The sequence below is a fragment of the Rhinolophus sinicus genome, chromosome 1 (genome assembly GCF_057876585.1).
Source record: "Rhinolophus sinicus isolate RSI-liver-muscle chromosome 1, RSI-T2T, whole genome shotgun sequence".
Lineage (NCBI taxonomy): Eukaryota > Metazoa > Chordata > Mammalia > Chiroptera > Rhinolophidae > Rhinolophus > Rhinolophus sinicus.
In genome coordinates, this window is record NC_142501.1 from 4,655,119 (window position 1) to 4,682,792 (window position 27,674).

General features: G+C 57.6%; 1 protein-coding gene across 2 annotated transcripts in view; it reads left to right on the top strand.

The window, feature by feature from the left end:
• Positions 1-308: 308 nt before the first annotated feature.
• The window catches only part of CELSR1 (cadherin EGF LAG seven-pass G-type receptor 1), a 132,887-nt gene continuing 105,521 nt past the window's right edge, over positions 309-27,674 (top strand). For both annotated transcript variants that reach the window (XM_074326582.2, XM_074326581.2), the window contains exon 1: positions 309-3,918. In XM_074326582.2, coding sequence (XP_074182683.2) covers positions 309-3,918 — 3,610 coding nt within the window. The remainder of the gene's footprint in view (positions 3,919-27,674) is intronic.

Consider the following 27,674-nt stretch of genomic DNA (forward strand, 5'->3'; position numbering starts at 1 on the left):
CACCTGGAGCTGCCTGGAGCCGCCGCCACCGCAGGTTGATGCGCAGCGCCTTCCCGGGACGCGCGGAGGAGCCATCTTGAAACCAACTTCGCAAACTTTCGCAAAGTGCTCTCGAAGTGGAAGCTGCGGGTGAGACCGGGAGCGCGGCCCCCGGTGTCCCCGCCGGGGCACCCGGAGAGGCGGGGCGCGGGCCGCCCCGAGGGCTGGGCGCCGGGCGCGCGGGAGCCGCTCCCCGGCCGCGCCGGGTGGATGCGGAGCCGCGCCGGGTGCATGGATTGTGCTCGGGCTCCGGGCTCGGGCTCCGGGCCATGGCGCCGCCGCCGCCCGTGTTGCCCGCGCTGTTGCTCCTGGCTGCAGCCGCCGCCCTACCGGTGTTGGGGCTTCGAGCGGCCGCCTGGGAGCTGCGCGTGCCCGGCGGGACCCGCGCCTTCGCTCTTGGGCCCGGCTGGACCTACGCTCTGGACGCCGCGCGCACCCCCCGGGCACTGCGGGAGCTTCTGGACGTGAGCCGCGACGGGCGGCTGGGTGCGCGGCGGCGCGGGCCGGGCGCGGGGCTCCGGGGCTGCGCACGCCTGGAGGGACGCCCGCTGTTGCTGCAAGTCCGCCTGGCGGCCCGTGGCGCCCCGACATCGCTGAGCCTCCGCCTCCGGGCGAGCGCGCACGGTCCCGGTTGTAGCCCGGGGCTCCGGCAACGACGGGCTCCCAGTGCGGAGCTGCGCGCTCGGGCTGTACTCACTGTGCCCGGGCCCGGCGCCGTCCTCTGCTTCCCAGCCCCCGGCGGCGGCGGCGGCGGGGCCACGCTGCACTCGGCGCTGGTGGCCCTGACCACGTTCCCGGCCTGCAGCTGTCCGCCGCTCCCCGGGCCCCGCTGCCCACGCCGCCCAGTGTGCCTACCGCCCGGAGGCTCGGCCCGCCTGCGCCTGCTGTGTGCCCTGCGGCGCGCGGCCGGCGCCATCCGGGTGGAGCTGGAGCTGGAGGCGGCCGCGGGGACGCCCTCCCCATCGCTGTCGCTGTCGCAGTCGCTGCCAAGCCTGTCCCAGACGGAGATCGGGGCGGGGGCGGCGCGTCGGGCCCGGCGGGGCGCTGGCGGCAGCACTAGCCCGCAGTTCCCGCTGCCCAGCTACCAGGTGTCGGTGCCCGAGAACGAGCCGGCGGGCACGGAGGTCATCGAGCTGCGCGCTCACGACCCAGACGAGGGCGAAGCGGGGCGCCTGAGCTACCAGATGGAGGCGCTGTTTGACGAGCGCTCCAACGGCTTCTTCCTCATCGACACCGCGACGGGAGCCGTGAGCACCGCCCGCCCGCTGGACCGCGAGACCAAGGACACGCACGTGCTCAAGGTGAGCGCTGTGGACCACGGCTTGCCGCGGCGCTCGGCCGCCACCTACCTCACGGTCACAGTCAGTGACACCAACGACCACAGTCCGGTCTTCGAGCAGTCCGAGTACCGCGAGCGCGTGCGGGAGAACCTGGAGCTGGGCTACGAAGTGCTGACCATCCGCGCCACCGACGGCGACGCGCCCTCTAACGCCAACATGCGATACCGCCTGCTGGAGGGTGCCGGGGGCGTCTTTGAGATTGACGCGCGCTCCGGCGTGGTGCGCACACGCGCGGCGGTGGACCGGGAGGAGGCTACAGCATACCAGCTGCTGGTGGAGGCCAACGACCAGGGCCGCAACCCGGGCCCGCTCAGTGCCACGGCCACCGTGCGCATCGTGGTGGAGGATGAGAACGACAACTACCCTCAGTTCAGTGAGAAGCGCTACGTGGTCCAGGTGCCGGAGGACGTGGCTGTTAACACGCCTGTGCTGCGCGTGCAGGCCACAGATCGGGACCAGGGCCAGAATGCGGCCATACACTACAGCATCGTCAGCGGGAACTTGAAGGGGCAGTTCTACCTGCATTCGCTGAGCGGGAGTTTGGATGTGATCAACCCGCTGGACTTCGAGGCCATCCGGGAGTACACGCTGCGCATCAAGGCCCAGGATGGGGGCCGGCCTCCGCTCATCAACTCCTCGGGGCTGGTCTCGGTGCAGGTGCTAGATGTGAACGACAACGCCCCCATCTTTGTGAGCAGCCCGTTCCAGGCAGCTGTGCTGGAGAATGTGCCTCTGGGCTACTCCGTGCTGCATATTCAGGCAGTGGACGCAGACGCGGGTGACAATTCGCGGCTGCGCTATCGCCTGGTGGACACAGCTTTGGCCTCCGCGGGGAGTGGTGGTGCTGGGTCCCAGGCCCCCAGCTCCGCAGTGGACTTCCCTTTCCAGATTCACAACAGCTCGGGCTGGATCACCGTGTGCGCAGAGCTGGACCGTGAGGAGGTGGAGCATTATAGCTTCGGGGTGGAGGCTGTGGACCACGGCTCACCACCCATGAGCTCCTCTGCCAGCGTGTCCATCACTGTGCTGGACGTAAACGACAACGACCCCGTGTTCACGCAGCCCGTGTATGAGCTGCGCCTGAACGAGGACGCGGCAGTGGGGAGCAGCGTGCTGACCCTGCGGGCTCGTGACCGCGATGCCAACAGCGTGATCACCTACCAGCTCACTGGTGGCAACACCCGGAACCGCTTCGCGCTCAGCAGCCAGAGCGGCGGCGGCCTTGTCACCTTGGCACTGCCTCTGGACTACAAGCAGGAACGGCAGTACGTGCTGGCTGTGACCGCGTCGGACGGCACGCGCTCGCACACCGCGCAGGTCTTCATCAATGTCACCGACGCCAACACCCACCGGCCGGTCTTCCAGAGCTCCCACTATACTGTGAGCGTCAGTGAGGACCGGCCGGTGGGCACCTCCATTGCTACCATCGGTGCCACCGATGAGGACACGGGCGAGAATGCACGAATCACCTACGTGCTGGAGGACCCGGTGCCCCAGTTCCGCATCGACCCGGACACAGGCACTGTCTACACCATGACGGAGCTGGACTATGAGGACCAGGCCGCCTACACGCTGGCTATCACAGCTCGGGACAATGGCATCCCTCAGAAGTCCGACACCACCTCCCTGGAGATCCTCATTCTCGATGCCAATGACAATGCACCACGCTTCCTGCGGGATTTCTACCAGGGTTCGGTCTTTGAGGACGCGCCACCATCAACCAGCGTCCTCCAGGTCTCTGCCACCGATCGAGACTCGGGCCCCAATGGCCGCCTGCTCTACACTTTCCAGGGCGGGGATGATGGCGACGGGGACTTCTACATCGAGCCCACATCTGGCGTGATCCGCACTCAACGCCGGCTGGATCGGGAGAACGTGGCCGTGTATAACCTCCGGGCCCTGGCTGTGGACCGGGGGAGCCCAGCGCCCCTTAGCGCCTCCGTGGAAGTCCAGGTGACCGTCTTGGACATTAATGACAACCCTCCAGTGTTTGAGCGGGACGAGCTGGAGCTGTTTGTGGAGGAGAACAGCCCGGTGGGGTCGGTGGTGGCGAGGATTAGTGCCAATGATCCTGACGAAGGCCCCAACGCCCAGATCATGTATCAGATCGTGGAAGGCAACGTGCCCGAGGTCTTCCAGCTGGACCTGCTGAGTGGGGACCTGCGCGCCCTGGTTGAGCTGGATTTTGAGGTCCGGCGCGAGTACGTGCTGGTGGTGCAGGCCACATCGGCCCCGCTGGTGAGCCGGGCCACAGTGCACATCCGCCTGCTGGACCAGAATGACAACCCGCCCGTGCTGCCGGACTTCCAGATCCTCTTCAACAACTACGTCACCAACAAGTCCAACAGCTTCCCCACTGGTGTGATTGGCCGCATCCCAGCCCACGACCCCGACCTCTCCGATAGCCTCAACTACACCTTCCTGCAGGGCAACGAGCTGCAGCTGCTGCTGTTGGATCCCGTCACAGGGGAGCTGCAGCTCAGCCGGGACCTGGACAACAACCGGCCGCTGGAGGCGCTCATGGAGGTGTCTGTTTCCGGTGAGTGGCCGCTGGGGCTCCCACTGGGCCACCTGGGGAGCTGTGGGGACCTGCTAGGGGCCTGCCCAGCGTGCCAGGGCGCATTTGGGCAGGGCCCCGGGCAGCACTTTGGGGATTTGTGGCCTCTGGTTGGATGGCTGGATGCTGCGAGCTGGGGGTGTGCTCTCCACCCCGGCCAAGGCCAGGGGAGTGGGAGGGGTACAGCACTGCTTCCCTCAGCAGTTTTGCTGGGAGCAGGCCTGGGCTTCTTCAAGTTCAAGACCAGGGCTTCTTGGTGCTTTCCTCAGCGGGCTGTGGCTCCTGAGTTGTGCTATTAAAACTGTCTCCAGGGTTATCTGAGTCATCTGGTTTGCTTGGTGATGCTATGCAGTCAGCCACACACCTGTCTGGAAAGATCAGAGGTCACTTGCCCATCCCATGTGCCAATTAGTTCCCGGGTGGGACCGTTGGAAATTGCCGGATGGGTCCCTGAGTCACCCTGTAATACGGCTGGAGTCACTTCCCTTGGTGTCTCTTTTCTGTCTTCTCCAGATAATAACAATTGGGCTATGTGTGCTCTCTGTGTGGGAGCGCTTTAAAAAGTGTAGCCGCGTTTGATCTTGGCTTCTGCTCCCGGACATGGGCTTCTCATTTGGCCTACTCAGGTCGCTGGTGGAGCCAGTGTGGGAAACCAGCTGGCATGCCCTGGGCTGCAGGTGAGCAGAAGACGGAGAAAGTCTCAGCTCACCTGGTCAAATGCTTGTCAGCAAAGAGTTGGTTCCCGTGTGCCAGGCGGGGCCTGCGGGCCTGGGGAGAGGAGGGCAAAGGGTGGGTGTGGATTTGGGAGACATGGAAGACAGAAGGATTTGGCAGGGGCATGGGGGATGGTGGAGAACAATAAAGGGACCCCCAGCGTCTCCTCATATGGGCCTGCCTGTGGATGCGATAGATTGCTGTGGGCAGGTGACCTTAATTATGAGACCAAACCACCACCAAGACAGGCTCCGATCTGGGGGTTGTTTGAGTCAATGAGTTGTTTAAGGATACAGTATCACTGTGGGAGCCCTGGGAGAATTTAAAAGTTTATTTTCTTACTCGTTTTGTTTCCACAGTTGGCTGTAATTCTTTATATACTAAGGGTGGGTAGCAAACAGGTTTCAGTTTGCTTGTAAGATCTGGAACTTCCCATCCCATTTTGAAGGGAGGCAGTACTTTCAACACAGATTTTAGTAACACAGTCTGTCTATGGGTGACTGTTTTAGGGTTTGTGAGGTTGTGAATGTGTGCAGAGAATACGGAATAGCCTTTTAGGGAGAAATGTTAACCAGGGTTATGGATAGTCCGAGCAGTGACAATAAAAAAAAAAAGGTTTTTTTTTTCCTAAATGTTCATTTGCATTTTCTTATTTTTTATCTGCTAGATAAAGCAGAGCGGGTGGGGACTGTAGCGTATATAAACACGCCTTGGCAGTTTCACATTTTGATTTTACACAGGACGTGGTGCTTTAGCAGCAACACGTGCATGCTGGCCTCAGGGATGTTTTGTGCGTCTGGAGCGTCAGGAATATGGGCTCCTCTGTGTTGGCTGGATAACAGGGTTTAGGATGTATTTCATTCAGAAGGGGTTAGTTGCTGAGGGGCGCCTCGCCTACCTGGTGGGCCCACAGCCTGGATCACTGTCAAAGGTGGGTTGGGGATTCTGTGCTATGTAGTCATCCCAGCGGCCCAGTTCTGGCTTCTGAATCCCATGCGACACACCTCGTGTAATCAGGCACTAGGGGCTCATGTGTCAATCCCCCATGTAATAATGATGTCCTTTTACTGGGTATCAAGCAGTTTTCTGTAGTCTTGTACTTACACTGTCACTTCATCCTCTGGTTACCGGGAGGTGAGTAGTTTTCAGTTGCTGCCCATTTTACAGATGAAGAAATGGAGGCTCAGAGGTGTTAAATAACTTTCTCAGTGTCACACAGCCAGGGAGGAGTGCCAGGTGTTGAACCTTGATCCAGACAAAACAAGCCTGCCCCTCACACTTACCTGAGAGAAAGTTTTTGAGAAATTAGTTGCTAAGCAAAATTGTGTCTGTGCTGAATCCTCGCTCTGGTTTAAAGTAGGCACCTTTGGGTGCCATGTAACCCTCAGACCGTTTGACAATGATTTCATGCTCTGAAGAAGCAAATCACTCTAAACTCAAAAATCTGTAGTTCCAAACAGCAAAGCACGGTGTAGAAGGGAAACAAAATGAAACAGAAAGATCACCCCTTTAATTAACCAGGGTCAGATTCTTAGGTTTTATTAGGAAACAACGGGGAGGGCTGTTGTTTCAAACTCGTACACTGTTTTCAATGAAATGTTATTGGTTTCCCCGATTTACAGCCATGCCCTAAAGTCTCTAATGCGTTATTGCCACCCTGGAGGTGCTGCAGGGGACAGTCCAGATTAGGTTTTGTGGGAGCCTCGCCAAGCTGGGCTGGGCTGCTGGGAAAGTGCACCTGGGGGCGGTGCCTGGAGTGGAATTGCTGGGCGGAGGGCGGAGGGCGGAGGGCTGTTCCCTTCCGGCCTCACCCCTTGGCGGGCACGGGGCTTCAGCAGTGTCATTCCCATGGTGAGTAGGCAGTGTTGATGGTTTTATGTAGCCCACCAAAGACAAAACACTACTTGAAAAATTTTGAAATCTGCATATAGACAAATTCAAATGACACTTTGGGAGATGTTCATTTTCCACGCGATGGTTTTTGAATGAGATTTAAATTTCTGTGCGAGGGACTTTTTATTACGAATGTTTATAAAAGCTGTGTCTGAATTTGTCAAAGCCGTTGGCTAATGACCGTTGGGACTCTTGAGCATTGAATATTTTCTGTAGTCTTTCTAGATGTTGGTCTTTGGGTGATACTGACATTTTTAATCCAGCTTGAACATGTGTGTGCCTGTGGGTTTGGAGCCTGAAGCCATGCCTTGCGGAACGTGGCGCTTGGTAGGAAAAGGCCCACGTCTGTGGGTGTTGCGGACCTACGGATGTGGGAAATGCAGCGTTTGTGGGTGAAAATGATTGGCCGCTGAGTCGTTCAGACATGTCAGAAAATACTGAAACGGTGAAATAGGCCTGAGTAACCTTTTCACCGTTTACTTTGGTGGAGAGAACATGGTCTTACATCGTCCAGGCTTGATACAGTTTTGGAAAGGATTTGCCTAGTTAAATACAGGATATTGTAGGGACGTTTAAATAGGTGACTGCAAACAGGAAAGTAGGCGGTGGCCATTGTACCAGGCACTGACGGGGTGCACGGCGTTACGGGCGTTACGTTTGTTTCTGACTTTCGCGGCTTAAACCACTGTATTTGTCGAACTGGATTCTCCAGCTACATAAGGATTAGGTGCTTTGGCTGTTAGTTAACCGTCTAAGGGCTTCATTAACTCTGGAAGTAGTCATTTGCTGATGTCCTGTCAGAAACACTGGCTCAGAAACAAAGGAGTGTTTATTCATTTATTGAGCACCTACTGTGTGCCAGGCCTACTGTGTGCCAAGCCCTGGAGAGCTGTGTGGCCCCGTCCCCCCCACCCCGGGAGTTGGGTGGAGACAGAATGGATAAATGCATCCCTGGCAGGGGGAACCCGGAGAGGGTCGCTGGAGGGTCTGGTAGGCCGTTAGGGGAAGTTGGGGGCCGAGATCTGGGAGGTGTCTGGGTTGCTGATGGGAAGAAGGCTCCAGGCAGTGAGCACAGAGGGCTGGGCGTGGCCCCGCTCAGTGGCCAGGGAGTGTGGGGGGATGGAGGGGGCCTTTGTGAGGTTAGATGGTCAGATGTGGAGGGCACGTTGGCGTCAGTCCGCCCTCTGCTGCGCGTGCCCGGAGCCCCCCAGGCGCTGCCTGTCCCAGCGCAGTGCATTCTCCTGCTCCTGCAGCAGCCTCGTGAGGTGGAAGGTTCCGTCATCGTTTCCATCTCATCAGGAGGTGAGCCAGGGCACTGGCAGCCCTGGGCTTTGAACCCGAGACGGCGGTTCCTGAGCCGTATCCTCTCAGGCTATGCTTTGCAGAATAAACTGGCTCTGGGAGCAGGAGGATGCTGGTGACGGAGGCGCATTTCCTGAGCCGGGGGCCTTGCAGGGGGTCAGCTCTGGGGAAAGACCTTGAGACCACTTTTGGACCCCAAGCGGCTGGGGCACCTTCGAGATTGTCATAAAGAGAGTGTGCAGCTCTGGGCTGGGGAGAAGAGCAGGGGTCACGGCCAGAGGTGGTCAGTGACCCCTCTGGAAGGGGGTGAGGGCACCAGGGCTCAGGATGTGTATGATGAGGACGGCACTCGGACACAGCCTCCAGGAGCTGAGGCCTGAGCGGCCCGTCAGGCAGGACGGACCTGCACGAGGCTGCAGCAGGAGAAACCTGAGGGCCTGGGGCCCTGGGGCCGAGGGAGAGTGAGGGTCCCCAAAGGGGTCATCAGCGGCAGTCGGGAGGCCTGAGGACAGAGATGTGACTCGGGGTAGCCAAGGGGAGGTCCTTGGTGACCTTTCTGTGGCTCAGGGAAGGCGGGAGGGCCATGGGCACGTGGTGGTCTGGGCTGAGTTGAGGGCCAAGACGAGTGAACCAGTGAACGTGCACAACCGTTCCTGCCTGTCCTGGACGACGTGCTTGTGCATGTGTGGACTGTTGCCTTTGGGGTCACTGGGCGTGGGGGGCAAGCGTCACTGGCAGCCTGTGTGGCCAAGCTGAGTGTGGCTGGAACTGCAGGATGGGGGCAGGAATGGTCGCTGTTGCTGCTGGTTGAGTCACAGGACCTGTGATGGAGGACCAGGAGCATCAGGGGAGGACGGGCAGGGTCCAAGGGTGACCAGGAGGCCAGGAGCCCCATCTCAGCACTGGGCCTAGTGACCTGAGGTCTCCACCTGGCCCCGGCTGCCAATTCGGGTGATAAGGAGACTTTAAAACCCAGGAAAACTCACAGGAACGTGAGGCCCTTGGAGGAGGGGTGGTGCTGCAATGCCGTCTGGGAAAGCGACTGGCATTGCTGGTGACTCCAGAACTCCATGCAGGCCCCGGAGTCACGGTCGCAAGCCCACTTAGGTCAGGGCTGACACACACACCTGCCCGTGTTGATGCCCAAGAGCAGAAGCGTAAGGAACCAACTGGCTGGTGGGTCAGCGCCCGTGCCCGGGGTTGTGTCGTGGGGCAGCATTTGGATGTGAACAGAAGTCGATTTTATCATGTGGGGCAGAGCGTGTGGATAGTATTCCTGAGTTTGGCAGGATTCGTTGGGGGAAATCGTTTTCTGGTTTTTCTTCTTGTCCTGTAACCTGAGCACAACGGTTCAGATGAAAGCCCTAGAATTAAATTCCTGAATATGGGGATGTGGTGTAGTCAATAGCCCCCTGGCTTTCTGTGTTTCGTTTGGGAAGGGTAACCGGGTGAGACCTGAGGAAGTGCTAAAGGGCCGAGGTCCTAGGCTGTAGTAGTCAGCGGGACCACCATTGTGGGGACGACCAGGTCACCCCCTCTATTCTCCCCTGTGGGCCTGGGGCCTGGCACACAGTAGGTGCTCTGCCAATATCTGTGGATTATTTGTGGAACGAGCTAGAAGGGTGCTGTGGTGTTCCACCTGCCAAGGCCACAGGTGGCTGCACTGCCCTCACTTGGGGGGCCAGAGGGAGGCCAGTGCAGGAGACAGGACACCCCCACCAGCCACCACTGTGCGTTTCTGGGGAGTTTAGCCCCAGGTGAAAGAAAGAGGCATTTTTTAGGAAAACTCCAATGGCTGATTCTCATGCTTTTGCTTCAGCCTAGAACTTGTGGACACCTGGGTGATTGGCTATCCTGTTTGGTGTGGCCATTCCCAAACTGGGGAAACCCAACTCCGGCTCTTTGTCATTTTAATCACTCTGTGGGTGTCTGTTCTTCTGAAGTCCTGGTTAGAGGCCGTGGTTCTTTCTTAAACACACACACACACTTACACTCACACTCACACACACACACATTTACACTCACACACACACAGACATACACTCATACACACACGCACAGGCATACACACACACACACACTGACACCCTGACACACATGGACATGCACATACATACACACTCGCACACACCTATTACACATGCACACGTACGCAGACACATAGACATGCACACACTCACACACACTGACACCCTGACACACACGGACATGCACATACACACACACACACTTGCACACACCTATTACACATGCACATATACATGTACACACGTACACACATACACACATAGACATGCACACACTCACACACACTGACACCCTGACACACACGGACATGCACATACACACACACACTTGCACACACCTATTACACATGCACATATACATGTACACACGTACACACATACACACACAGACATGCACGCACACACGATTTAACCCGCTGCTCCGAAGGCACGTTATGTTGAGTAGCCTTTCCTTGCTGCCACCCCCACGCACCATCGTGACCTTTGCAGTCGTGGTAGGGAGCGCGTGGCCGACAGCACTGGGGCCTCGTGTAGGGTGTGGAGGACACTGCTCCCCGTGGAAGGGGTGTCCTGCAGCCCTGAGCTCACAGGGTTGTCCAATGCTCGTCAAAATGTCCGTAGGCAAAGTGTCTGGCAAGTCATCGACAGTGGCTGTTGGGACAGGCCTTGTGGTCACTTTTCCACCGGGCGCTGTCAGTAAAGGTGAACGTTAGGTGAGAGGGCGAACTTTAAGCTGGTGTCCTTTTCCCGCTGATCTTTGGTGACACAGGAAACTGACGTGGGAGAGAACGCAGCCACTGCATCCTCCGAGGAGAAAGTGCCGGAGGTGAGACTGGAGTTCGAATCCCCCAGGACACGTCTGGCCAAGTCCTCCGTCCATGTGGCCGCCCCAGTGTCACATTTTCAGGCCTCGCTCATAATAGCCCTGGGAGTTGATGGGGTGGGTTTGCCCTGTCGGGTGATGGGTTGTTACTGACGCCCGCATTCCGTACACACACACACACACACACACACACACACACACACACACGGTGGGACACACTGTGCAGTGTGCTCCTGCTTTGAGGGGCTTAGCTATTGCCCTGGAGTGCTGTTACAACAAGGGGGTGGACATACGTGGCCCAGGGGAAGGAGGCTTCTGGCCCAGTGAGGGGGGCCCTGCTGGCTTTTCCAGGTCTCACCGTCCCCCTTGTCTGCCTCCCCACTGGGCACTTCCAGCCGGAACCTGGAGCTGGCCTGGAGGGGACCAGTGAGGAGCGTGGGGGCCCCACTTACACACCGAGCAGTGCGGAGGGCGGGGGCCCTCAGGCCTGGAGGGGACCTGTGAGGAGCATGGGGGCCCCACTTACACACCGAGCAGTGCGGAGGGCGGGGGCTTTCAGGCCTGGAGGGGACCTGTGAGGAGCATGGGGGCCCCACTTACACACCGAGCAGTGCGGAGGGCGGGGGCCCTCAGGCCTGGAGGGGACCTGTGAGGAGCGTGGGGGCCCCACTTACACACCGAGCAGTGCGGAGGGCGGGGGCCCTCAGGCGTGGTGGGTGGCCTTGCTGCTCTTACCCGGCCCCATAAGGGTCAGGCAGCAACTTGAGGCAGAGTCGGGACTCCCCCATGATGGCTGGCTCAGTGCCTCAGTTTCCCCACCAGTGTGGGCTTACAGGCACCTGCACGGGTGAGGGTGGGGGCCTGCACTGGAAACACTGCACTAGTGGACTTGGCGGGAGCAGCTGGCCTTCTCTGCCCGCTCCCCCTTTCCCTTCTGCTGTTGGTTGAGCAGAGTCTGTGAGGGGGTCCTCTTGCCCTGGCTGAAGGAGGCCTGTCCTGCTCTGTGTCTGTCTGTCCTTCCCCTCCACTCCCCCAGCTTCCAGCATGCCAGGACAGTGAGGCAGCCCTTCAAGGGGTCAGCAGGGGACTCAGGCAGCCAGGACTATCTCCCTGGACAGAGGGTCTTGGTGCAGTGCCCCCCCCCGGCCCCCCCCCCCCCCCCCCGCCTTCTGACCAGGGAGGCTGAGGCCACAGGACTGGCTGGAAGTTGGGACGACATTGTGTCAAAAAAGGCTAGGTTTGGGACTTGTGTGTACCTGCGATCACTTGAGGGGGACAGAGTGTGGTCCAGCAGTGGGTGGCCTTGGGGTGCCCTCCTACTGGTAGCTAAGTGGGCCTTGTGTGGTGACCTGCTCTCAGGTGCCGAGGGGTGCGTGAGTCCAGCCGGACCCTGAGGAGTTTTGGACTGGGCCTGGGTGGCTCTGAGGCGCTGAGTCCCAGCCCCCGGCCCACCCTACTTACTGGCCTGCCACTCACCTGTCTTCCGTCTGTGTTTCTGTGAAAGAAGGGGAACTCTGAGTCTCTCCGTGCCTTGTGCTGGCGCTGGGGAGCTGGGGAGGGTGTCAGGCACCCCTTCCTGGCAGAGCACCGTCCTCCCCCTCTGGTCTTGCCCTCCTCCTGTCCCCTGTGGCTTTGTGGTCAGGTGGTCAGTGTCTGACCTCTGCAGACCTGGGAGGGCCACAGTGGAGGAGCCTGGCCTCAGAGCCAGATGGTGCATTGGGGGTGGTCACATAAGGGCACTGTCACCACACCTCCTTGGTTTGTGTGTCTCCCAGGCCCCAGCCATGTGCCCAGGGTCTGCTCGCATCGTCTTAGGGAAATTTCTAGAACCCCCATTTTATAGACAGGCAAATAAAGTGAGGCTAGAGAGCTCGTAATGGCGGGCAGAGCCAGGCTCGGACCCTGGTGCCTGAGTGCTCTAACCACTGGGTGACCGGCCCCTTAGCTGATGGCCAAGCCCTGAGAGGGGGAGCAGTGGCATCATAGCAGCCCTCGGGGCACAAGTGTGTGGCTCCAGGGATAGAAGCTCAGTGCAAGTGACCACGTTGCCTGAAACAGGACTGAGGGTCACATGTGCATCCTGTCAGATTCCACATGGGCGCTCAGCTGCTTTGCCCCTCCCCCTCCCGGTGAGCAGGAATATGGCCACACTGGGGGAGTTGGGGGCCTGGGAGCTGTCCCCGGGCCTTTGCAGGGTCTCCCAGGGTAGAGGTGCATCATAGGAAACTGGCATACAGGACCGGTGTCCACCAGGTGCAAGGAGGGACTTTTCAGTGGTCAGAGCTAGAGGCGGGGGAGGCGGGCACCGGCGAGCCCCCAGGAGCAGCTGGTGGACTTGCCCTGGATGTGCTCTCCAGCTCCCGGAGCACAGTCTGCTGGCGAGGGCGCCGCCGGCCTGCCTTCCCTCCCTCTATCCATCAGTCAGGGTTTTTCTTTCTTTTTTAATAGTCTGTTTTTGCTGCCAGTTCTGTATCTTCTTCCGCTTTTTAGGAGTTTAAAATGTCTAATCTAAATGATACTTGGTTAAGGTAAACTAATGGCAACTAATTCATATAAAATCATACGCTGTGTTAGCACTCAGAGATAAGAACTCTCTCATAGGGCAATAAACTTTTATCAGTGAGTTGATTGTTGAAGGACTGTTTTCATAGAATGAAGTGGTTTAGCTGCCGTTGTCGGGACTGTCTCACAGGCCACCACGGTCCCAGCAGCTGTCCTTTGATGCGTTGTGACGGATCGCCGGTACGGGGGAGAGCATGAGGGTGCACTGGCACCGAGGCCTGGCCCGCTGATTGCTGATGCTGGTCAAGTCGGCCCCCCCTGGCCTCAGCGTTCCCATGGAAACAAGGGGGTGGGATGGTCGTGGCCCAGGACCCCCTCCTGTATCATTCTGTAGGTTAAGGATCAGGAAAACAGAAATCCAGCCTAGGGGTCTGGCCGTTACTTGGGAAACTTTTTTCTTGCCAAGCACATTGCAGGTTCTGAGAAATTGTCATTAACAAGCTGTTGCAAAATATTTGCAAAGCCTATGTCTGTCTGATAAGAGATTAACACCCAGAGCATATAAAGAATGCCTACAACTCAACAATAGGAAAACAAACAACCCGATTAAAAAGTGGGCAAAGGACGTGATAGATTTGGAGACATACAGATGGCCAACAAGCACATGGAAAGGTACCAGGGCCACTGATCGACAGGGAAATGCAGATCAGAACCACAGTGAAACGCCTCCCACTTTTGGGTGACTATTATCAAAACAAAACAAAGTAACAAGTTTTGGTGAGGATGTGGAAAAATTGGAACCCTCCTGCACTGTTGGGGTGTAAAATGGTGCAGCCGCTGTGCAAAACAGTAGGGTGGGCGGTTCCTCAGAAAATTAGAGACAGAATCACTCTAGAATCCAGGAATGGCACTTGTAGGTGTTACACCCGAAAGAAGTAAAAGTGGGGTCGCAGACGGATGTGTGCACAGCCGTGTTCGTAGCTGCATGATTCACAACAGCCAAAGGTGGACGCCGCGTAAGTGTCCATCGATGGATAAACGGATAAGCATTTGTGTCCAGTGCTGTCTCGCTCAGCCTTAAAAGAGAACGACCTTCTGACACCGGCTACAACACGGAGGAACTTGGAGGACGTCATGCTCAGTGAGAAAAGCCAGGCACAAAAGGACACATAGTGTGGGATTAGAGGAGGTTCCTCGGGTTGTCAGATTCATTGAGACAGAAAGTAGAATGGCGGCCGCCAGGGCTGGGGAGGGGGACGGGAGTCAGTGTGTCCTGGGGACAGGGTTGGGGTTTGCAAGATGAAAAGGCTTCTGTGGATGGTGGTGGTGGCTGCACAACGATGAGCTGTGCACTTGAGAGGGACAAAAATGTTCAGCTTTTGTGTGTATTTCGCCACAATAAAAAATCGCAAAAAAAAAAAAAAAAATCGCTAGCAAAACAAAACTGTCCTGGCCACTCAGGTACTGGCATGTGGGAACAGGTGCCTCTGCCGTGTGGTGTCAGGGACGTTTATGCACCAGGGCTGAGCGCCGAGCCCAGCTCCCTGTCCCGTCCTGCCTCACCGAAGCCACCTGGGCTCAGTCTCCTGTGCATGTCTGGACTCTCAGTTGGTATCCTGACACTGCAAACAGCGAAAGGGACAGATATGTTAACAAAAATTGTGTTTGGTAAATAGGTGAAATCTCTTTCGGTGTTTAACTATATATTAGAACCTGCGAAGATGAACATGGACCTTGTTCTAAAAGCCCTGGGTAAGAGAAAGGGTCCTAGGTCCCTGGAGGACCGGGCGTCCCCAGTGCCTTGCAGCCCAGCCCAGCCCAGCCCAGGACACGAAGGAGCTTGGTTGGTGGCTGGGGGTTCAGGCCAGATGCTGGTGTCTCAGTGGTGGGCACGGGGAGGCTGCTGCCCCTCTGTGCAGCTGGTGGGCTCTGCTCTGCCAGCCCCACCTTGTCCTCAGCCCCCTCCCTCCTGTCCAATCTTAGCTTCAGTGCCACTTGGTACATGTGCCGGTCCAGGTGTAGGGTTTTTTTGTGACATTTTAACACACTCAGGCAATTAGCGGTGATCTCTCTCCTTTTTCATTTTTATGGCGATCAAAGTCACACAACATAGAATGAACCATTTTAAAGTGAACAATTCAGTAGCGTTTGGTACATTCACAGTGGTGTGCCACCACCACCTCTGTCTCGTGCTCAAGTATTCCTGTCACCCCCAAAGGAATCCCATACCCACTGTAGTCACGCCCCATTCCCCACCCCCAGCCCCTGGCAACCACCAGACTGCTCTCTGTCTCTGGACGTGCCTGTGCCAGGCCTTTTCGATCAGTGCCATCGCACACTGGGTGACCTCTTGTGTCTGGCTTCTGTCACCGGCACAGTGTTCTCGAGATTCATCGTGTAGCTGCGTGTCGCTGCTTCCTTCCTGTTTGTGTCGGTCTCTTTTCAAGCTGGTTACCCTGGACACGGCCCCACCACGGCCATCAGGACTGTCACAGGACAGGTTGCCTCTGTCCTGGGGTTGTCACCAGAGGCACTGGTCAACCTCAGAAAACCAGAGTCTCCCATGGCCAGTTGGGAGGTGTTGGGGGAAGAGCAGTGGTTTGGGATTATGGGACGCGTTCCTGTTCAGTGACTTCGGCCCAGAGGACGATGCCTGAGAAGGAGTTCCCAGGACCGGGGATGAGGAACACTTAGGAGAGTCATAAATCTGCACTGTTTCTGCCCTGTAACATTACACCTCCTGGGAGAGGCGGTGGCTCTAGTAAGAGGTTCTGGATTCTTCCGTGACACCACACTGTTTTCAGAAGTCACCAATGCTGCCTCCCTGCGATAGGGCAGGGGGCATGGGGTCAGTATGGGAGGTGCCTGAGTCGGGACAAGCAAGCGCCCAGTCCCCACAGGCACGGGTTTCATTGGACGCCCAGTGAGTTGACTTCCATGCAGACACAGCAGTGAATGTGGGGGGACCCCACAGGCAGGGACGGTGTGGAGAGACTTCTCAGAGGTCAGGAGCCAGCTGGGCCTTGGACAGGTCAAACGGAAGGGTGGGGGAAGGGGCGAGGGGCTAAGCGACCATGAGCAGCCCCTGTTAGGGGCCTGGAAGCTGCAGTGTCACGGTGTTGAGCTCATTGGTGCTAGAGCTCATTGGGCTTCCCCTTGGCCGCTGGGGTTTGCGAAGGTCCCGGGGTCTGAGGTCAGGGGTCAGCTGAAGCCCTGTCCTCTGAGGCCTGACAGGGGCAGCTATCCGTTGGCAGTGGCGTCTTGGGGTTGCTTGTTGCTATCCCGGAGCAGAGCCCCGCTGGGTAGTCAGTGCCTCTCGGTTCCCCGGGAGCTGCGCCTGGGCCTGCGTGGGGAGATTGGAGTGCGGGCTTCTTACCCGACCCAGCCTAACACAAGCTCCCGGTCTGGGCAACTCGGGAAGGTTCTGCTCCACTTGCAGGCCTCTTTAGGCTGCAACCTGGGCTTGGTTCAAGCCTCAGGAAGCCAAAGGACTTGTTACCGGCTGGGTTAGATTCTTTTTGGACAGTTCCGTGAGGTTAGAGACCTGCTGTGTTAGTTTCCTGGGGCTGCTCTAACAAAGTTGCACAAACTGGGGGACTTGAAAGGATAGAAAGTATTCTCTCCCAGTTCTGTTAGTTTCCTGGCATCTCTGTAACAAAGTTACACCAGTTGGGAGCTTAAAACAGCAGAAAGTATTCTCTCCCGGTTCTGGAGGCCAGAAATCCCAAGTCAAGGTATTGGCCAGGCGCAGCTCCCTCTGGAGCTAAGTGGAGGAGCCTTCCCCCCTCTCTCAGCTTCTGGTGGTTCCCAGGGATCCTTGGCTTGTGGTCCCTTCACCCCAATCTTCAGCTTCATTGTCACGTGACCCTCTCCCTATGTGTGTCTCTGTGTCTTCTCTCCTGTAAGGACCAGTCAGGTTGTATTAAGGGCCCACCCCACTCCTCTATGGCTTCATCTTAATTTATACCTTCATTGCATCTGCAAAGACCCTTTTTCCAAATCAGATCAAGTTCATAGATGCCAGGGGCTAGGACTTCAGTTATGTTTTGGGAAGACACAATTCTACCCACCGCAGCACGTGCCTTTGTAGTCACGTATGCAGCTCTGATTTTTTTGTGTTAAATCAGATGACGGAGCTCTGCTCGCCCAGTGGGACCCACCTGAACACCTGAGACACGGCACTGGTCTCCTTTTTAATGCCATGTGACCCATAGGCGTCCTGCCCCTTTGTTCTCCTCTCTTCCCCTCCAACTCTAATTAGACGGAGTGTGGCCCAGGATGAGGTCCCCTGCTGGTTCACATAGGCCCCTCAGTCCCTAATCCCTTGGACAGCATAGTGACATTTGGGCTGGGTGGGCGTGCTCATGCCTCTAGGTGTCACTTGGGAAGGAGGAGGTGTCGAATGTGTGTGCAGTCAACAGACTGTGGTTGCATGGGGCCCTCAGGCCTGTTAGGAGATGACAGCGCACCCTGCCTTTCCCTTTGTGCCTTAATGCCAAGTGACACAGCTGTGGGAGTCAGTCGCCTTTCCAATTCAGCCCTCTCTTCTAAGCATGGAAAATTCTCCAATGTGTAATTGAAAGCTCCATCCCCCCCCTTCAAAGAAGAGAGAATGGAAAATATTAAGGTTTATTGTTCTGGGAGATTTCCTATGCATCCGGCACGTGGCCATCAGAGGTCAGGGGTGTGTGTGTGTGTGTGTACAGGACAGGAAGCCCAGTACAGTTGAGTTATGGCGTGCTTGTGTGGGCACCTCACTGTGGAACAAACATGCCTGAGAAAGCAGGATTGGGGGGCGGGCGGTGCATATCAGTGACTCTGGCTGTACCTCCCGGGCAGTGCCACTTACTGCTAAATAGAAAGCGACCTGCACTAGCTGGGGTCTGTTTTCGGGGGAAACCAGGCTGGGGTGACGCGCGGCAGGAAGCCGAGGCAGGGTTGGGACAGCTGTCTGAATCCCCGGGCTGGCTGGGAAGTCCATTGTGTTTGCAGCAAGAATTCTGTTTTTCCTCTTCTTCTTTCTGTCGCTCATCAGCCTGGCGTTTTCTGAACCAAAAGTGAATTTGGAACACTGAAAATTGGCCCAAGCTCCTCCCGGGTCCTCACTTGCATCTGGCAGCTCTTTTCTCTGCAGCTAGGGAAACTGAGGCAGTGAGGCCTGGGGACGGGTTCCTGTCGCTCTGTGCCCTGTCGCATCGGGCGAGGGCCGACCTCAGCCAGGATGCTCTCGATTCTTCTCCCACGGAACCGGCGAGTCTGTGTCTGGTGCTCTGACGCCGACAAGCCCAGTCTCTGGGTCTCTCCCTTGTAACTCCTGCTTAAAAAACCAGAAAAGGTGTCCCATGGCTTACCCAGCAGGACACGGGTTTGAGTAGGACTCCGTGGGTTCGTGGCAGGTGGATTTGGAAGGAGGGAGGGACCGTGTGGTGGTTAGCGCCACAGCGGCCTGTCACAGCCCTTGGGGTGTCGCCTGTGTCCTGAGACTTGTTTTAAACGCTGTATAAACTGGCGGGAGGTGGAGAGCAGGCGCTGCAGTCAGCTGGGCCGAAGGAGCATAGCAGGTGAGGTGGACGTGGAGATCATCCAGGAGGACCAAGGTGCAGAAAACGAGCCTTCGAAAGCCTGTCCTTTCCTGTGGTTTTGTTTTACGAGGTCAGACTTGCAGAAGCATCCGAGGGTGTCCTCACAAGGGGCCCTGGGTGGCCTGATTCTTTCAGGGAAGGAGACTTTGGTACCACCAGCGAGTGACAGGGGTTAAACCAATTCAGTTGCTTGGATTTCTGATTCCTGATGGCGTCTTGTTCACTGCACATGTGTGCACATGTGTGTGCGCGTGTGTGCACATGTGTGTGTGTGTGTGTGCGTGCATGTATGCTCATGCGTGTGTGTACATGTTACAGCTCTGTCTGTGACTGTCTAATTCTGGAACATTTTTATCATCCCAACATTGTGTACTTTTTAAAAACATTTTAAGATTGGATGGTATTTTCCAAACTGAAAATTCAGTATCATTTTGGTTTCATTTTATTGATGTTTGAAGAGATATTGTTGAATCACAAGACTTATCTGTGCCAATGGATCAGGATGGGTTGCTTTTAGCGGAGAGGTGGTCAACTGTCTGGCAGTATGGGGGGCTGGTGTCCACGCTCATCGTCACGGGGCGTGGGGTAGCGTGTGCCAGGAGGGCGTTGGGGGGCGTGAGCTGCAGCCAAGAATCAGGTACACCTGCCTGCCCACAGGGGACGGAGCCTGGAACTTCTGCCCCGACAGCTGCAAGTGCGACCTTTGGGTGTTGGCCTGCCCTTGGCTTGCCACTTCTTGGCCAGCACTGGTCACTGTCTGGCCCAGTTTGCCCAGGAACGAGGGGTTACAGGTTACAGGACTCCAGTGCAAACACTGGGGAAGCCCTGGCCAAAGCAGGCCAGGTTGGTCACCTCACCGTCACCTGGGCTGACAGTCCCTTTCCCATGACTCATACTAGCCTGCATTCCACGGGTACTCAGGTGGTGTTGACAGGGTCTGGTCCACTCTATCTGCAGCTTGCCCTCTGTCAGCTGTGTCTTCTAGAGAGTTTGCTTGGTCTCCTGCCCTCCCCACTTTGTCCTAAGGGCCCACCCAGTAACCCACCTGCCTGCAGGCTTCTCTCTCAAAGTGTAGCTGCAACCCCTTCTCCCACCTCTTGCCCCTTCACCTGGGCTGAGCAGGTACGTCTGGGCCTGAGGCTTTCGTCAGCCTCCACATCTTGTTCCTGGATGGAATTCTGCCATCACCCCCACCCGTGTCCCATCTCCCGCAGCCACAGCCAAGGCCACAGCTTCGACAGCACCAGCTCCTGGAGACCTGGCCTGGCCGTGCTGTTGTGTCACCTGGGACCCCTCCTTCGGGGCACTTGCTCATGGGATAAATGCTAGGTGGCAGAATCAAACTCACTGTGCCAGCTGCTGCTGCCCCCACTTCCTCCTGGACATTTCAGGTACTCCCCCCTCCCCCATGCTCACTCGGCCCCCCCATCAGCCCTGCTCCTCTCCTCCCGCTGCCCTAGTCACCTCCTTGTCAAGGCCTCGTCCTTCCCAGCAGCCCCTTCTTGTGAACTCCTGGCACCCACTGGCATCCCAGAGCTTGGCGTTCACCCCTGCGGGCCTGCTGTGCCCGGGAGGTGCTGGGGAGGCCAGTCCGCGTGGGTTTTTGCAGAGAGGGGGCAGTTCAGTACTCTGCACAGGAAGCGCTTGTCCGAGGTTCCTCTACGCTGCCCTGCTTTTAAAGCACAAGTTGCTCCATCAGATGAACCAGCCCGCATCCATCCAGGAAACGAGCCACTCTGCTTATTTCAAGCAGTGAGGGATGTGATGCAGGGAACTGGGGCCAAAGGTGCAAAGGGGTTGTCTTCTCCCAGAGGGGTCGTCTGTCTCTGGGCCTCGGTCTCTGCCTCGGCACCACGGGCGGCCTGATGCTGTCACCTTTTCTGGGCTGTCCGTGCCACCCAGGGGTGGGATCAGGTCAGCGACTTAGGACATTCCTTTATCACGTAACTCTCCTCACAGGACATCAAGGATTTACAAATGAACCCGTTCCAACCGGGTGCTCCAGGGTGGCGGGGGGGGGGGGGTGTCCTGTGGGGCTCTGAGGACATGCCTGGCTGAGACCACAGCATGGAGGGTGCCCAGGTGGTTCCCCGCCTCATCGGTCTGGTGACAACATGTCTCAGTTCTGAAGGTGACGCAGACTCGGGGTGTGGAGTGTGGAGTGGACACCAGGCGACCCAGAGCGGGCTGGGGTGCTCACTGCCAGGCTGGAGGACTGGAGGGGGGGGGGGGGCAGGCAGGCATCGGGTGGGGCAGGGCTCCAGGGCTTTTCCTGTAGCGACTTGTACTTACAAACGTGGGCAAGACTCAGGCAACACCGGGCCGGTGGTTCATGTCGCTGCACAGCCGAGCTGGGAGCCCAGCTCCTCATGGCAGCTCTGACTGCTCAGGTGGAGGGACTTCTGGATATTTTGCTGCTCTTGGTGTTTGTGTGTCTGGGGGGGGCGGGGTCCATAGAGTCGGTTACAGTCTTGGGACGTGAGAGGGAGCAGGTGGATTGACTGCTGTCCCTGCCTTCCAGCAGGGACCTGGTGACAACGGATGCCCTGGTCACATCTCCCCACGACTGGTTCTGATGACTGACAGCCAGAGAGGCGGGGCCTCGGGCCTCCCAGGTCAGAACGTGGAATGGATGGGACACTAGCAGCCTGTTTGGATGTCAGGGTGTCTGTGTCATAGATAGCAGTTCAGGTGTGGCATATATAAGTACGTGTCATGACCTTGACCCCGTGGTCAGCAGGGTCACCCCTTGGCACTGTCCTCTTGGGGCCTCACTGGGAACTCTGGGGGCCCAGCCAGGTGGGGAAAGACCCTCAGACAAAGTTAGAGGCAAGTCCAAACTCAAGGACCTGTCCCCGCTGGGGGCTGGAAGGCGAGAGAAATGCAGACACGCCACATAAAGAGTGGGAACAAATGATAAATGGGACATGCATGTGGTCTTTGTTGTCCTGGGTGTGTGCGAGTAAGTTTCCTGTGGCTTTTAGCCTCTGGGCTCACGTTCCAACCAGCATTAGTAAGAGCTCTCTGTGCAGGTGACGGGACATTAGACTGGATGGAAGGTTGGTGTCATTGAAGTGGGTACCATGATGACATTGGGGACGAGTGTACATCATAGCAGCCCACAGGCAGCGGCTCCCCCAGCCGACCTTTGTCCCCGTCTTCTCAGGGGACGTGGCTTAAAGTACTTGGGCTGGGACCTGAGTGCATTGGCGCACCAGCATTTTCCTTATACGTTTTCGTGTCATTGCACCGGACTTCTCAGTGTGGATGAGGACTCGGGCTGACCTGGGGGACCTTGTCGTGCGGGGAGCCTGCGGGGTCTCAGCTCCCGCTCCCCACATAAGAATGCAGGACATGGTGAGGCCAAAAAGGAACACCCACGGAGCCATAGACAGGGGAGTCACACCACTATATTCTCGCTGGCGGCTGGATCCACACCGTCCGCAACCCGCCATCCTAACTGCAATCCGCGCTTGCCAGCCCAGCCACCATCTTCTTGCTAGCCCCTATTTACTGCCAGCGTAGCCACAACAGTTATATTAGTGGCCAGTGGCTCACTGGTTACAGCTGATGACCATCCAATCACAGTTGATGGCCATTTACTACCTGAGTGAGCACCTTTGAATGTGAGGCCGAGAGCCTGGAAACTGCACTCCTGGCTCTGTCCCCACGCCCCTGAAACACCTTATACAGGACCCTGTGTGGGGGAACTTTTGGAACGTGGATCTTTACCTCCTTGCAGATTTATAGACTGTTTTGCTTAAAGTGAGCATGGAGGCCGCCTCCCTTGTGTTGTCTGGAAGGTAGTGAGAAAGTCGGGGTTGGACACTGCCGTTCCCCGACAGTCTCCTCCTCTCCTCCGTCACTGCTGCAGCCCTGGGTCCCAGGTGGTGCTGCGGTGGTGCTGAGACCTGGGTTTGAGTCCCGCTCAGGGAGGCCACTTGCTGTTTTAATCGCCTCCTTTCCACCCCGTGGGTGAGGGAGGGATCTGCCCCAAGCCTATGGGACGGCCGAATGCACGAGACCCCACGCTGGACAGGTGAGGTCCCCCACACATGCTCACAGCCCGTGGCAGGAGGACACCTCGTGCCATGCAGGGCCACGCGGGGTGCCCTTGGGAGCATAGTGGTCCATCAGGGCCTGGGGGACGCAGACCTTGTGTAACAAGAGGGAGGGGTGGCCCTGCGTCCTGTGGGACGATGTGATGGGCTTGTTTGAATAGTTCCGCGGGCTGGCGGGGAACAGAAACCCGCTACTCTGGGGCGCGCAGGGACTGTGCCTGGTCCCCGGGATGAGGCGGTGACTTGGCTCCGGGCCCTCACCCACGGAGCTGAGTGCAGGGCGCCTGTGGTTAGGCGGAGGCCGCCTGGTTATAACAGCTGTTAAGGCAGCACCTCATAGGGGGTTAGACCACGCTCACCTGTGTGTGTGCCTCACTCTGCTTGTCTGTAAATCCAGAGCATCTGCCTCTAATGGAAGCCCTCAAGGGCAGTATACTTGCCAAGGGCCTAATACGCGTGGCTGCCATTGTCGCTGCTGTTATTGGCATGACACCCAGAGGCCCTGGTAGCATGGGGACCCCTGGGCTCTGGGCTGGCATGGGGGCAAGGCTTGTGCAGCTCAGGGACCCCAGGATGGAAATGGCTTGTTCTTCCCAGCGGCACAGGATGCTAAGCGTGTCACAGCAGAATTGAAATTGCTGACACTGGGAGGAAAGGGAGAGGAATCGGTCACTCCACAGTTATGTGGCCAGAGGAAGGGCAAGGGGACGCTGCTACTGAATGTCAGGGCTGAATAGTGAGAAGAGCAACAGGCACTGGTGTCTAATCACTGGGGGACGCTGGCAGGGTTGGCAGTGCCAGGACTGCAGGGCGTCAGTGGGAAGGTGGCCCGTCTGGTGAGCCCCTGCCTGGGAGGTGCTCCCGCTGGCCCCTGCCCTCTGTCTGCCCGCCCACTCTCCCAGCCCTCCGCACTGTCCGCCCTCAGTGTCACCCCCAGGTGCTCCATTATGCTTTGCTCATTCTAGAAAATTCTGGCAATAGGGAATAGCAAAAAGGAGAAAGCAAGAAATTGCCCCAAATGCCCAACCCAGAGGTGGTTCCTGTTGACCTTGTGGTTTGTTTTACGTCCCAGAGGAAGGTGACGTTCCCAGTTCTCCGAGTTGTGGCAGGTGCATCCCGGTGGTGGCCCGGGGTTGCCATGGCGATGGGTGCTTCCTGGGCTCCCACCTCTGGGGCCCTTGAACGGAAGAGCTGGCCCTTTGTCCAGGGACTGTGGGGGCCCTTCGGCTGCTATGTATCTGGTTCACTTTAATTACCTTCGAGGGGAAACCCCGAGAAGGGGGAGCCTCGTTTCCTGAAATGCTTATGCTTAGATCCCTCACTTTAAAAAAGTCACATATTTATTTCACACCAGAAGACCGTAGCTTTTATGGCTTCAGCTTAACGGGCCAGAGACAGACTCTGAGGACAGCCACTGTGAGAGCTGCCCTCTCTGCTGGACGCAGAGGGTTCAGAGCTGGCCCAACTCACTAGTTAGAGCCAGCCCTCTGTGAATCTCTTCATTTTCTGTCACCAACTGCCTGGTGACAGATCGCACCAAAGGACATGTTGCCACCCCCCTCCGCCCCCATACACTGCTTCTAGCCCTGTGGCCAGGAGCAGGGTCTCCCTCTCCTCTCTGGCCCGTGTGCTGGACAAGAAGAGTTGCCTTGCCAAGGAGGTGAGAAACGCTTTCTTTGTCACCTGTGCCCCAAGAATGAGGCGTCAGAGCTGAATGGAGGTGGGGGGGGGCACTCTGGGTCCTTCCTGCTTTATTGGACGGGCCACTCACTCAACCAACAGCCTGCTGTGTGCCGGCTCCCAGTGGGCATGCCTTGATGTCCACCAGTGGTCCCCAGAGAGGTGCCCCAGCCTCAGAGGGCATTTCGTGAGCCAGCTCCCTGAGGCCCCATCTTAGGACCTCCAGAGACTCTCCTTGGTCTCAAGCCCACATTTGCCATCTGTCGGCCCCCAGGGCAGGTGTTCTCCCCGTGGCACTGTTGACTTTCAAACCTGGGCCATTCTACGCACTGTAGGACATCAAACAGCATCCCTGTCTCCCACCTACTAGGTGCCAGTGGGCTCTACCCCCAAGTTGTGACAACAGTCATTGCCACATGTTCCCTGGGGGCCTGTCATTCAGACCACTGCTCGAGAGCTGGCCAGCCCTGGGACGGTCAGGGTAACCTTTGAGTCCCCCTTGCCTGGCAGAGCCCCTGGCACTAGGAGGCCCTCAGGGACCTTCAGGGATCAGGTTTGTGTGGCCCAGTGGGCTGGGCTCAGGACTGGTCACGTTAAGACAGTGCAGAGTGATGAACGTAAGCGGGGGAGTTGCAGCCCACGGGCCCCGGTGGAGAGGAAGCCGTGTGACCTGGGGTGCCCGTGACCCTCTCTGAGCCCCAGCCTCCTCATCGGTGAAGGAGTGACGAGTGCCACTGTGCAGATGTCATGAGAACCGTCTCCGCAGGTCCTGTCCCTTTGTCCCTGTGTCCCCTTTGTCCTGTGATGTCTGAGAGCCTGGCTGCACTTGGTCCCCCAGGACTCTAGCCAAGGGCCATGCTCCCCAGTGGGGCATCTGTGTCCTTCTGTCCCCCAGCCCCTCGCCCAGAGCAGGCTCTGGGGACACTTGACTGAGTGGCACTGACAGGGTGCCCGGCACAGGGACAGGACACCCAGGAACCCTTTGGCGTTATGATGATGCCTTTAAAATGGAGCAGAGAAGATACTGGACGTGGTGTCATCCTGCCAGGGAGGGGAAGCGAAGTCGGGAAGGCCCACTGGCTTCTGGAGCCATCCCAGGCCGTGGGGGCTGCAGTCACGCTGTTGGCGGCACATGTGCTGTGCTGGAGCACAGCGCAGGTGGACACAGGTGCTGCCGGCCTGGCCGCCTGCCCTGCCATCGTTTCGGCGTCCCGGGTTCCCAGACTCAGGACCGTCTCAGCCTTCCAAGGCATGCCCTCGCGCTGCAGGGCTTTGTACCATGGGGATGTGCTGTCTCTACACTGGTTCACATACTAATTCCTCGGAATCTGGCATTTCTCAGTTTCAGCCAGGCCGAGACGCACATGGTCCACCTGCAGGAGAAACGGCTTCTGGAACAGGGGCGGCAGGCTGACCGTGGACACGGGGCTGCTCTGGGGGGTCAGTAGTGTTGTTGCCCAACGTGGGGGGGTCGGGGAGCCACGGTGACCACGTCAGGGACACTGGGAATTTTGCAAGTAAGCAGGCCCTGTAGGGAGGGGAGGGACCCATGTGTGTGAGAAGTGCCACACAACAAAGGCTCTTCCAGGAGGGCCTGGCTCCGCAGGCCACAGGGCCTGGGGGAGGGTGACCTGGTGACTCCGCAGATGACAAGGGGACAGAGAGAAAGCAGAGCCACCTGCTATTCTGACTCCCCCATTCCAGACAGGCAGCCCTCCCCCAGGGTTGTGGAGGGCTCTGGGCACGTCCCAGCAGCCCCATGAGGAGTCCCCCCGCCGTGACTGTGGACGCCTGGCTGCTGCCCTGACGGACTCCACTGGTTCCGATTTTCACACGTTTGGGGTAAAAAGCGCTTACTGTGCATGCACTGTGCGTCCAAGCAATGCGGATGGCCGACGGCAGGAAGGGACCTCTCCATGCCGTCCTCCGTTCCCCATTGCGTGGCGTCTTTCCGGAGACGTCTCAGTGTCAGTTCACATGGTGATGGTGGCACAGAGGACTCAGAGTCAGAAGTCAGCTCAGCCCTGGGCTGTCCTGGGGGCCGTGTGCCAAAAGACATTGCAGAACTGAAATGGTGGATGTCCTAGAAACTTCCCCCTGAAGAAGTGGTCTTGAAAATGCGTGATAATTCCAGGAGGTGAGACACCTCTCTGGACTTGCTAGGACTTGGGTGGGGGCGGGCAGAGGGGACCCGTGGTGACCCCTGGCTACCTGGGCCCTTGCTCGTCTCTGATCTGTGAAGGGGGCCTGGTCTCAGGACAGAGGGAGGGTTGAGTCAGTTTGGGAAACGGAGGGGAGCACGGTTAGTCTGAGGAGGAAGGCCGGGCCTCCCCCTTCCGGCCCCCCGGCTGGCAGGGCTGCTGCTCACGCAGGTGCCAGGTGGGCAAGGCATGCTCGGAGCGCCGTGTCAGACGCTGTCCCTGGTGCTTGGCCACCGTGCTGTACAGATGACAGATCTTTCCAGAACCAGCAGTGAGTGAGCAGTGCCTTTGGGGGGTGGGGGGAGGGAAGGATGGGTGGAATCGATTTATTTTACTTTTTAAAAATCCTTAAGAATCTTATTAGTCAAAAAAGTTAAAACCACCATATGACATTCACGTAACCAGAAGTGCACCAAGTAGGAAAGCCACGTGTTCTGCATCCATCGTCTCCGTCCATGTTTCTGTGGCCTTAAACATAGACAGCACCTCTTCTTCTGTGTCCCCGTCCACCCCAAGCACGGCTTGCTCTTTTAAAATAACCCTCGCGAACTTCCCAGCGTGTGAACATCTACTTTGCTCGCTTAATCACTGTCACATTTGCCGTTGTCTGGGTGTCATGTGTATTCAGCCGACTCCCTCTTATCACACGCTTGTGTCCAGATTCTCTTTTTTCACAGAGTCACACTGAACATGGGAAAGGGGTGTGTGTGCGTTTAACGTTTGAAGTCATTCTGAAGAGTGAATTCCCAGAAGTGAAATTACTGGTGCTGATAACCTTGGAATATGATATGATAACTGTATATTCTGATAACCTTGGTCAAATTGCCTGTGGGAAGTTGGTGCCAATTTATACTGGAACGAGCAGTGCACAAATATGTTCCTTTTTTGATCTGCGTGTCTTCCCTTAGGGAAAGTGAACTTTTCATCTGTGTCCCACGTTCCTGTTTCCTCTG